The 12,697-nt window shown below is 41.4% G+C and overlaps 1 protein-coding gene across 1 annotated transcript in view; it reads right to left on the minus strand.

The window, feature by feature from the left end:
• Window positions 1-528: 528 nt before the first annotated feature.
• Window positions 529-12,697, minus strand: part of FER (FER tyrosine kinase) — a 295,373-nt gene continuing 283,204 nt past the window's right edge. The window contains exons 19-20 of the mRNA XM_060235624.1: window positions 6,836-6,958; window positions 529-2,232 (exon numbers count right to left, since the gene is read on the minus strand). Of these exons, the coding sequence (XP_060091607.1) occupies window positions 2,090-2,232; window positions 6,836-6,958 (266 nt within the window). The 3' untranslated portion in view covers window positions 529-2,089. The remainder of the gene's footprint in view (window positions 2,233-6,835; window positions 6,959-12,697) is intronic.

Genomic DNA, 12,697 nt, shown 5'->3' on the forward strand with positions numbered 1-12,697 from the left:
AGATCAGAACAGTGTGTCCTGCTAATCAAATTAAGGCAAAGAACTGTCCTTTGCCTTTCAACAAGGAAGGGTGCATACAAAAGACTTTTAGAAATGGTATAGTCTCTCATATATAAAAATATTAACCCTTAAGAGAAAAATGAAGAACACTGGGAGGGGGGAAAGGAAAATACATTCTTGTTCTCACATTTACACATGAATGCATAGATGAAGACCTGCAGTAGAGAGATTTGTGATTTTCCCCTTGTGGTGGTAGCATTTAGTCCTTGTGCATTTCATTAAACACAGGAATGTCAATGAATTAAGGCACACTGTTTAGGATCACAATAAGCAAGCTAATGTTTCTAATTTGGAACAAATCTTTAAGACCACTGTATGCCCACTGTTAAATAAAGAAAATCTCAGGGTAAATATACAGCACCAAAATTTCTTCCCATCTTCTGCTTTCACACTAGATTTCTGAACCACCTTGTATCATAAAAAAGACCAACTTCGCCTGTGCTAGTGTGCTAACAAGTCCACCTACAGTTTTCTTCAATACAAATGCTTTATCATTTTATTCTGACATTGAATTTTATCCTGTCAATAACATCAGCCTTTCTAGACAATATGTAGAAAACACCCTGCTCAACATTACCACTCTGTACTACCACAAAAATACATGTAAAAGAGCAAATCTGCTATGGCTATAAGGGTCAGCAAAACAGGTAACATTTAAGATCTTGGTCCTACTGTACAAAATGTCATTTAAGCTTCAAAACATTGTTTTATGTTTACACCATCATACTAGTAGTGATCAACTTGTTGACCATATAATCAGTTTATAAAGTAGTTGAGAAAAGCTCTTATTACAGGAAAACCCAGATATAATCAATTCATGATTTTTTAAATCAGAAAACATACTGATGAGTATGCTAAGTGTCTACTGAATAAACCCAAGGGAATCAGAGAACAATTGTTTTGTTTAGTGTGGACAGCACTTACATTTCTTTGCTTCAGTATCATCAGAAGTTTCTTTTTGCTACTGAAGTATATTTTCTGTCCTTGAGCAGTGTGTATGGAATATAATTTTCCCCTTTCCCCTTGCTCCAGCAGCACACAGAACAGGAACATCAATAGAGCTTCCAAAGGCCAATCTGGTATTTCACTTTCCCTTTCCCATCCAAAATCAATGCTACTAGTTACCTTCATTGTATGTTATTCTCATTCTGAAACATGTTTCTTGCTGACAGCACTTCTAAATGTGCACATTCAAAAACATCTGTATACTGCTACAGCTCATCCTTCAGAAAAGACAGATCATCTGCAGTATCTCCTGACAAATATGCATCATAAACGATCCAGCTTCAGTGTTTTAAAATAAAGGCTAACTAAAACAATAAATTTGTGCATGCTGATTTCTGGTGAATTGTGGCTTTTTTCCTGTTTTTTTAAAGAAGAGAAAAAATAATGTTCAGTGTTGGAAATGTTTACTGAATCTCGGAATATTTGCAAAAAACTTAGAATGCACTCCCTGTTCCACAAACAAACCTTTAACTTATTTTGTTTTTTAGAACAAGAACTAGCAAATCCAAGATTACATTAGCTGATGTTTTCCCCCCAGAGCACTACATCATATAATCTTTTAAAATTGAGGTAATATTAAAAACTGTGCCTTCAGTTTTAAGACTTACAGGAATGGAATGGTGCATAAGTCAGCTGACAAAATGACTGGTATGAAACCCTGGCACTGAACTGAAAGCCAAGAAAAAGGGTGGAAAAAATTGTGAGGAATTTACCACAGTCAAAGAAAGGAGTCAGAGTTCCTTGTGTGTGTGTGTGTGTGCTTTTTCCCCCAAGTACACACAACCTAAAAGACAGTTATCACTGTGATTGGTTACATAGCATTTGGCAAAGCCCTCTCTTTCTCTTCCACATATGTTTGATGTTTTGCAGCTTGGCAAAATTTGTGCACAAACCATTCTTTTAGAAGAAATTCCAGAAAAAAACCCTGAAAGCAATGTGATATAAATGCATAGTGTTCATGACAAAATATTACTTTTCTGGAAAAAGAGAAGAGTCCTGTAGTTTGAGTCCTGCTAGTTTTTCACTATGTCACTCTCTTCTTGATTGCAGCCAGTTCTTTGTAAATGTCATAGAATTTTGGTCTAAGTTCAGGGTTGTAATTCCAGCACCGGTGCATTATTTTATAGATCTCATCTGGGCACTTCAGAGGTATTGACATTCGATAGCCTAACATATAGAGAAAAGAGATTACTATTAAAAATGTACTTCAACTTCAGAAAATGAAGGAAAAGATTGTAAATTAAATCAGATGACCCAGCTTCCTTAGAGCTGATACTTATCGAATGTTAAGACACATGCTTTCTCTTCAATATATTCAGGAATTTTCACACAGGTTGCAATGCAAGTATGAAAACTAAAATGGCTCAGCATTTGCATGAGTTGAAAGAATAATTGTCAGGATGGGTCAATCACCCTACCCCACAAGCTCAGAGCTGCAATCTATTTCAAATGCTGACATAATATTTCCATTCAGCTGTTTATTACATCAGACAAAACCAATGCACAGTATTATTTTCAATGAAGCATTTACTTTAACAGTACTTTTTGCTATTTGTTTATTAATTCTTGATACATAATTTCATTTTTCATTGCCATTATTGTTACCTTGCATTTTAAGTTCTGCCATTTATTCTGAACTCCTACTGAAATCAAACATACTTCTCAGTAGAGATGCTCAGGACTGCAGCCTTACTCACACTTCCACTCCTCCCCCTATTCTGTCTTTTGTCTCAGTCAGCTTTGACCATTTCTCTTTCCTCTGTAATTTCATTCTGAATTTACTTTATTCTTCTGCACACAGCAAGTTATTTTCTTTGCTCAATCAGCAGCTATCAGGAGTGTGCAATTTTTTTTCCTGGTTCAGGTCTACTGGACCCTTCCCCCCAAAAAAAAATTTCAGAATTTCCAAAAAAACCCTGGTTTTGGATCTACCCAGTAGTTCTCAAATATATCCAGGATTTATTTGGGAATTCTTTCCAGTTTTCCTGAGAACATAGCATCTCCCTGGAGTGTTGTTCAACCATTATGTAGGCCAGGGAGGGAGATGAGACAAAATATGAGGACAAACTAGAAGTCTTCTAGGTCTGTGATAAGGCTCACTGACACATGTCATTAGAACTGTGAAAAATGCTTTGCCATGAAACCTATAAGATGGCCCTGGTTGTTTGATTCAGGTTTGTTATGCACATCACAGTGGCATGGGATACAGCCACAGTGAAGAGGCCCTGTTACTGCTTCTTCCTCCTCCTCTATCAGGCCACATCTCAGAAACAAATGGGTTGAGCTGAAATGCCAAAGTACTGATAGCTTCTTCCTCTAGTACCTCCACAGAGTCTGAAGGGCTGCACTGCCACAGGATGGGGTGATGTGAGGTGGGCAATCCCACAGTGTGGATCCCACAGTGAAGAGAGGATTAGTTTGGCAGACAGATTTGCAGAGCAGTGAGGAGGGATGTATGTATGCAGAGTGGCGAGGAAGGATGGGTGAGTATACTGAGTTACGAGGTGAGGGTGGGCTGAAAAAAGGGGTGGGTGGGGTGGGCCCAGTTGTGAAGGGGTAGGTAGGAAAGCAAAAAAAAAGGGGGGAAATGTATATGTGGGCAGAATGGCAAAGAGAGGGGTGAGGGGCAGGTGGTTAACATGGCAAAAAGGGGTGTATGGGAAAGCAGAGTGGAGAGGACAGACAGATTATATATATCTGCAACCTCTTAATTTCCTTCAAAATTAGCATCCTGGAATAAACCATGGTAATTATAACAAGAAACAACACAAAACTGAATAGGAGTAAATATTCAGCTTTGTGTTGTTTCTTGTTATAGTTACCATGGCTTATTTCAGGATGCTAATTTTGAAGGAAATTAAGAGGTTGCAGAGAGCATTTTGCCAGCCAAATCCAGAAGGCTTTTGCATCAGTTTAGAGAAGAAGTTAAGGACTCGCTGGCTCCCAATACACACACTAAATCAAGGTTGTCGAACTCATTCAGAGGTGGAATTGTAGCAGGAGCTCCTTTGCATATTAGGCCACACACCCCTGATGTAGCCAATCCTCCAAGAGCTTACAAAAAAGCCTTATAAACTCTTGGAGGATTGGCTACATCAGGGGTGTGTGGCCTAATATTCAAAGGAGCTCCTGCTAGAATTCCACCCCTGAACTAATTTGTTATGAGGGCCGGATCTGACATAAATGACACGTTGTTGGGCTGGGTCACGCTGGGTTGGGCTGGGCCATGTCAGGCCAGGCCATGTGTGTACCCATTTAAAATTAGGTAGCAGAGATATAAACCTTATGAAGGTCACAGACAAACACAATTAATTTTTAAAAAAACCTTAAAACATGCTTAAAACGTTAGCACTCATTGGTCTTAAAGGTGCTTTCTTTGTATTTCTCCCATGGGATCCAGGGAACTGGGCAAAGGAAGTTGTGGCTCTTTCCTTCCTTCCCCAGGGGACACGGGAGGGAGAAGCCTCAGCCAACAGAAGGGAGGGAGGCTTGGATCAGTAGCTCTGCTGTATGATTGAGAGAGCCTGGAAAAACAAGCGCTAGCTTCCTCCTTCTTCCCAAGGAAGGAGCCTCAGCCAATGGAGAATATAGGTTTTGCTTTGTAGCTCCTGCGCAATTGAGCAAGCCTTGGAAAGCAAGCTGTTATGCAGAAGAAAGCAAGAGATAGGGAGAAGGAAGCAGATGACAGCAGTTGCTCAGGGGCCTGATAGAAACTCTCTGGGGGCCTGATTTGGCCCCCAGGCTGCATGTTTGACATATCTGCACTAAACTGTACAAGAGGATGATTAATTTTGAAATATATAGGAATATTCCTGAGGAAGATTTTGATGAAATGAGCCTATATCCGGGTGCTCATTGGGAAGGTCTTTTCTTTGTAATATTGTAATGCTATACTTCTTTATAATGTGACAAATGATTTGTAAGATTCTTGATAAAAGTATTCTTGATAAAAGTTTTACTAAATGTGTTAGCCAACATATCACAGTGTTTGTCTGTATCTCCCTTAAATGTTAGGCAGAGAGCACTTACAAATATGGGATATGCTTTTCAGAATACAGTTGCACTTTCCTCGCATCCAGTAAATCACTATCTCTTACAAAATTCCATAGGAGTTTGAGTTATTCTATATGAAATTGGTCATTACGCTGCCTGTCCTTTCCATAAGATCCATATAGCAAATATCAACAATCAGAGAGGTTTTCAAGAGGTTCCCTATCTTTGAAGTTGCAGAATATAAAACTTGTTTTTTCCAAGCCGTGCAGGATCCCCTTTCATAGGTTAAGAGCAACTATATCAGAATCACAGAGCTGGAAGGGGCCATACAGACTATCTTGTCCAACCCCCTGCTCAATGCAGGATCAACCTAGAGCATCCATGACAACTGTTTGTCCAGCTGCTGCTTAAAGACTGCCAATGAGGGGGAGCTCACCACCTCCCTAAGTTGCTGATTTCACTGCTGAACCATAAAAAAGTTCTTACTGTAAAAATCCCCCCCCAATATCCAGCTTGTACCTTTTCACTCTTAATTTAAACCCATTATTGTAAATCTTCTCCTCTGCTGCCAACAGGAATACAGTTGCACTTTTCAGAATACAGTTGCACTTTCTTCACATCCAGTAAATCACTCTTACAAAATCCCATAGGAGTTTGAGTTGTTCTAAGTGAAACTGGTCCCTGCCCTCCTCTAGATGACAGTCCTTGAAATACTTTAATGAGAGCAATCATGCCCCCCTTCAACCTCCTCTTATCCAGACTGAACAGCCCCAGCCTTTCCTCACAGGGCTTGGTCTCCAGGCCCCGATCATCCTCATCACTCTCCTCTGCACACACTTCATTCTGTTCACATCTTTTTTGAAGTAAGGCCTCCAGAACTGCACACAATACTCCAGGTGCAGCTTGACCAATGCAGTGTACAGCAGGACTATGACATCTTGTGATTTGGATGTTATGGCTCTGTTCATACAACCCAACGTAGCATTAATTTTTTTTTGTTGATGCATCACACTGGCTGCTAATATTTAACTTACAGTCCACCTGTACCCCAAGATCTTGTTCATACACACTGCTACCCAGAAACATATCCCCCATCCAGTATGCATGTTGCTCATTTTTGTTACCCAGATGGAGAACTTGGCACTTATCCTTGTTAAATTGCATCTCATTCACTTCCACCAACTTTTCTAGTGTGTTCAGATCTCGTTGAATTCTATATCTTCTAGTGTATTTGCTGCGTCTCTTAAATTGATGCCATCTTGTCTTCTGGCCTCTGTCTCCCCCCACCCCTGGAAGGTTTTTTATGTTTCAACAGCAGGGAGAAATGCTGTATGGTGATCTGGGTTGTGCATTCGGATCTACCCGAGCTGAAAATCTACCTGAAATAACTTACCAGTATTTTTCGGAAGATTTTAGCATCCTAAATGTAGCACCTGGGGTTTCTATCAATGCTAAAACTGTCCTTTCTCCTTTGCTTCTATCTAAAAGTATTAAAGTATATAGTTGCAGTATCTTGTTAGATCTAGCCCACAGAGAATTCAGAAGAAATCGGATAGCTAAACATTTTGATTATTGAAACAGATTTCAAATATGAAAACTATGCAACAAATACACTAGAAAATCATCTATATGATACTTTTTGTGGTGATTACCATCTATTTGAAAACTCTGTACATGGAAATTTAGATCAGAGACCTTCACACTAATCAAGACCTTCACACAGCTTTATCTAGGATTACTTGTAGTCAGGTTTTTAAATCATGCACAAAACAATTACCTTTTTCTACTTGCTCCCGTGCCTGTTGATTGGTCATCCCTGGATATGGGCACACACCTAAACTGAAAGTCTCCCAAAGGAAGATACCAAAACTCCACACATCACTTTCAGAAGTATATCGCCCTGCAGATAAAAAAGGCAGTCAGCAATAATACAAAGTCATACCCTAGACTATGAAGGAGTTGGGAGGCCAAAGCAGTCCCCATAGCTTCTGTAGAAGAAAAGTTCAGTTGATAGGAGATACTAAGGTAGGTATAACCTTCTTTAAGAGACTCTGGTAATGCTCAAGTTTGAAGAGTCTGGTAGAGGTGTCCTTAGAATCTGAGTCTTCTCCAGACCACTCACCTTCTTTCTTATCAGAATTAATTAATTATTACAGAGGTAACAATGGAGTGAGTTTCCTCTGAGTTAGAGTCTGAATCCATTCTATGAAAACACTTCTTCGACTTTTGCTTGTCACTTTGCCAGGGTTCTAGAAAGAGACAAAAAGCTGAAGAGGCCTGGGGTTACAAAGGCCCAACATGAAATCTGTTCCTGCCTGGCTGTTTGCTTGAGTATTCTGGGAGGCAGAATCAATGTCTTCATGTGGCTCATTTATAGATCCAGCAGCCTGTGTGATGGGAATTCGTGAAAGGCAAGACGGCATGCTTCAAAGAAGCCTGGATGAACAATGCCTGGAAGGACAATGTCAGCGTTGGCAGGGGCAGAGGAAGGTTCTGAATCCTCAGAACTTCCTGCCCTGACAATTCGTGGCTTTCCCTGCTGAGAAAATCCCTTCTGCATACCCAAAGCCTTGGACAGGAAGGATTTGTCTTTAAAGCGATCTTTCTTTTTTGTAGATCCAGAACTTTGGATCTTTTTGTTATGATCTTCTTCCATGATTAGGACTACTTGAAATGTATTTCCAAGGAAAAGGAAAGATCCTGCCTGAATATGATCCTGCCTGAATATGGTTTTAGAATGGAGCTAGGCACTAGTGACCTGCAGCAGCAGGGCTATCTAACCTGGAAGGACAGCCTCACTCTGTCCCAGGATTTACATAGCCCTGACCAGTTTAGATGACTTCCCCCAGTGAAGTAGAACTTGGTGAGCATTTTAAATTTTGGATTGTGATGTCTGCACTATTGCAGAGCTCACTAGTCTGTTTTTTGTTTTTTAAAAACCCTTTTTATTTTTGGATTTTTCTATAACCTGATGGTTCTCTACATTTGCAGAAATATTCCTACCTGCCCCATTGAACAGAAATTCGATCCATACTCTAGGATCAAATATCATTTGATATCATTTTGACAGTTTGCATTTCCTAATTCCTTGTATTGGTCTCCTCATTTTGCAGTTTCTTCCTTTGTCAGAATTTTCACTATTCCTTCCAGTCTTGTAGAGGCACAAATCTCTGTCCAAATAGAAAGCATTCCCTCAAATGGGTTTATAACCTAACCTAGCAGCTTCTTCATCATAAAACTGAAAGGTGGCTATTTTAATGTGGAATTGGAATGCACTGGCAAGTGGGCCACATTTACACTGACACCTGTAGTGCGTGTGTTTCTCCCTGACTATAAAGGAGCCTGTTTAGCTTAGAACAGGCTTCAGTGATCTCCAATCCTTTTGTTCTGTTTTTTATTTTTACATTCTTTCTCTCCTCCCCCATTTCTAGCACTGGTCTCATACTGGTATATACAACTGCCAAATATTTAAATATGGGATAAGTTGTTCATTACCAGCCTAAACAAAATCAATATGCAACAGTAGTAGTTAGGGTTATGCTAACTGTTCTGGCCTCAGAAAGATCTGTTTGCATGTAAACTAAGTATCATTTCCTGTTGCTTTAAATTACTCTGCTTAGTTGGTAGAAGCAATTATGGGCATTCACTGCACTGCTGGTAGTATGATCAGTTTTCTTAGCTTGCATATCTTATCCTTTCATAGCTTTGTATCTAGTAATTTAACACCTTTCATTAAAGATATTCAGCGATGCCAGTAAGATGCAATTCATTTCTTTAAAAAGTTGCATGGAGTCAACTACCTTGCTCAGTATAATATCTGGGCAACCAAAGAACATGGTGATAATATACACTCATGATATACTTGAGTGATAACGAAAACTGGAAAAAAAAATACTGAAACTATTATACCATACCATAGAAAATGGATATATGCATGATGCTTTCAAGAGCAGTTATGCAACTGCATGTAATATTGAAATACTACATTCTGTATAATGATTGCAATTTTACTTAAATCTAGATGTGTTGTTTAAGGTTTCAGCCACTTAATTAAAACAAATTAACATTTATCTCAATGTTGATCCCTGTAAATGGAACCAACTTCATTACTCAGTTGTTGAGTAGTTAAACCAGGTGGAGATAGACACCCTTTCTGCTTTTGTGTTTACTACAACTCACCCCTCCCACCTCTGTTTGTTTCAAAAACCTGCTTCCATATTCACTTGTGCACTCACCCCACTCTCCCACTGGATTTTGAAATTGCTGTCACTCTGCTATATCTCCGTAGTTTCCAAGAGTGGTTTTTCAGATGAGTATTTCCCCTTCCTCCTCTTAATTTGCTTCCAAGCCTTTAAAAGTAGAAACATTTCCTTGGATTTTTCCCCTCCCCTCACCTGGCAGGCTAATTGGTCTTCTTTTATTGGTCAGTTTCACACTATGCATGTTTTTTAAAATAGGAGATTAGGAAAGTATTTGCCTTTGTCTGACTCATTTGCAAGACCAGCTGAGCTATTTCATGCAAGTTTGATTCTTCTTTGGGTTTCCTTTTAAACTGACTCTGACCACAAAATTTTCAAATGTGAGAATAATGCTTCGGAACCTACTTTGTGGCAGCAGCAGCCTCTTCCCCTTTTATCATCTCATTTCTAAATAACAATGGGGGGAAACTCAGGCTGCAAAGCACTGGCGTCTCCCCTCTCTCCCACTAAATTCTTAAAGCAGTGTCTGCCAGTGTGTTTTTTTCTCCAGCAAACTCCTTGACTACTGATGGGGGGGGGGCAGTAATGGCGATCCCACAGTAAATTCAGCTGGAAGAATCTCCTATTTCAAAAGGCACGCCCGGTATGAAATTAGCCAATTAAGAGAAACCAATTGCAGGACATTACCCAGGTTTTCTCATTGGTATGTAGAATATATACACCACAATTCTCAATAGAAATCGGAGAGAGAGAAAAAGATGTAGAAGTAAACCCCAACTGGCTTGATTTCAGAGAAAATCAGAAGCTGGGTATGCAGAATGGACCAGTGATAGCCACAAGCACAGAGGGCTATAAAAGGGTGCTAGACAGATTCATGTAGGACAGGTCCATCAATAGCTACTAGTCATGGTAAGTGGAACCTCCATATTTTCCTTTAAGGCTGCTTCCCAGAAACTATTCACTGTTGTGACTAAAGTCATAATATGGGAAGCTGTTACACATAGAGTTGACTTGCAAGGAGCATATTATTTAAATAATTTCCATATTAGATTTCAAAGGCAAGTAAAAATACAAATATAGAAACATGAACCCTATGCATATGTAACATTTCCTGAATTCTTATCCATGCTTAAGATGTCAAAATTGTCTTTCATCACATTTTCATTACTAACCAGATTCAAACTTTGGTTTAAAGTAAGTGGTAGCTAAGGTTAAAACTCAATGCATACAAAACACTACATGTCTGAAAAAGGGAAATAAAGAAGGAATTCAAGGGAATGGAATACAGGGGGATATAGGGGGTAAGAGTGCATGGGCATGGCTCATGATCCCTTAAAAATGCTTAAGAAACTGGAAAAAACAGGTTTCCTACCTGTAACTGATGATCTTCGAGTGGTCATCTGTGCAGTCACACTGATGGGATATAGGCGCCGATCTCGATCGGTATTCTTGAAAGCTGCGGATTTCCGCGCCCCAGGCCCAGTGCGCATGCGCAGAAGCCCCACCGTGCATGCCCACAGGGACTGGAGCGGACATCCCGCCAGTTCCTTCTGACCGCTGCATAAGCCCTAGAGATGGACCGGCAGCGGAGGGGAAGGAGGGCGGGTAGTGTGACTGCACAGATGACCACTCGAAGATCATCAGTTACAGGTAGGAAACCTGTTTATCTTCTTCGTGGTCTCTGTGCATCACACTGATGGGAGACTAGCAAGCCGGAGTCCTACCTGGAGGAGGGTGCAACGGTCCATCAGCGAGAAGCCTCTTGAAGAACAGCACGGCCCACTGATGAACGCCTACGCCAGTTCAGGTCCAATCCATAGTGTTTCACGAACGTATGCGAGGAGGACCACATGGCAGCGTCGCAAATGTCTCTCAATGGTACCTCTCTCATGAAGGCCGCAGAAGCCGCTAGGGTTCTAGTAGAATGAGCTCTGATCTGTCTCAGTAGGGGTTTTTTATTCAATAAGTAGCATAGTCTTATAGTCTCAGTTATCCATTTAGAGATTCGCTGTGATGAGACTCTAACGCCTTGCAACGCTGGGGAATAAGAGATAAAGAGTCTAGGGTCCTTATGTCCCGGCCTTACTCTGTGTAAGTAGAACAAGAGTGCCCTCTTCGTTTTCAGGGTGTGGAGCTTTCGCTCCAAGTCCGTACTTGGATTCGGAAAGTATAAGGGCAGGCATATTTCCGAGTTTAGGTAGAATGAGGACGTTACTTTCGGGAGAAAGGTCACATCAGTTCGTAACCACACTCCTTCCGCACTAAATTTCAGATACGGGTCGTCGCAGCGTAACGCTGCCAACTCGCCTACTCTGCGAGCGGAGGTGATAGCCACTAAGAAGGCTGTCTTCCAGGATAATAACTGCAGGGAACAAGTCGCCATGGGTTCGAAGGGTTTCCCTGTCAGGGCCTGCAACACTCCTGGAAGGTCCCAGGCAGGGGCTGGGTCCCATACCGCTGGGTACAACCTCAGGAGACCTCTGAGGAACCGTTTGGTATCGGGGTGTGAAAACACCGAATAGCCTTCTAGCTGTTCATGGTTAGCTGATATGGCTGCTAAATACACCCTCACTGATGATACAGCCAGTCCTTTGTCTAGCAGTGAGAGTAGGAAGTCCAAAATTAGAGGGAGACCTGCTGTTTTAGGTTCCTTGCCCGCCCCGGACACGAATTGGACAAACCTTGTCCATTTGTATTCGTAAGACTTCCTAGTGGATGATTTTCTACTGTTCAGCATGACTTGTAGAGCTCTATCAGACAATCGCGTCACTCCAGCTTCCAAGCGGTTAGTTTCAAGTGAGGAACGTCGTGGTGAATTACTCGTCCTTGGTGGGACAGTAGAAGGTTCGGCCTCATCGGGAACTGATGGAACGTTCCACAAGATAGCTTCAGTACCGGGGAAAACCACTGTTGTCTGGGCCACCACGGTGTGACGAGGATCCCCCTGGGGTGTACGAATTGAATCTTGTGAACTACCCTTGTAATTAGTGGGATCGGTGGGAAGAGGTATATATGTCTGTGAGTCCAGGAGATCAGTAGCCCGTCTCCCAGTGACAGTGGGTCTGCACCTCCCCTGCAGCAAAATTTCTTGCATTTCGAGGTGCTGCGTGTGGCAAAGATATCCACTTCCGGCGTGCCCCATTTCTGGAACAATGGCTGAAGGAACTCCCAATTGAGTTCCCACTCGTGGAGTATGGCTCCTCCACGACTGAGGTAATCTGCACAGGCATTCAGATTGCCCGGTAGGTGGGTGGCAACTAGGGTTATGTCCGATTCTCTGCAGATTTCCCAAATCCTCAGTGCCAAGAGGCATAATTTTCTCAAGACTGTGCCTCCCTGTCTGTTTACGTATGCCAGGTCCGTGGTGTTGTCTGTCAAGATCGCTACTGTCCTTTTCGCGATCAAGGGCCGGAATGAGAGAATGGCATGATGGATCGCCA

Source organism: Heteronotia binoei, chromosome 4 (genome assembly GCF_032191835.1).
Source record: "Heteronotia binoei isolate CCM8104 ecotype False Entrance Well chromosome 4, APGP_CSIRO_Hbin_v1, whole genome shotgun sequence".
Taxonomy (NCBI): domain Eukaryota; kingdom Metazoa; phylum Chordata; class Lepidosauria; order Squamata; family Gekkonidae; genus Heteronotia; species Heteronotia binoei.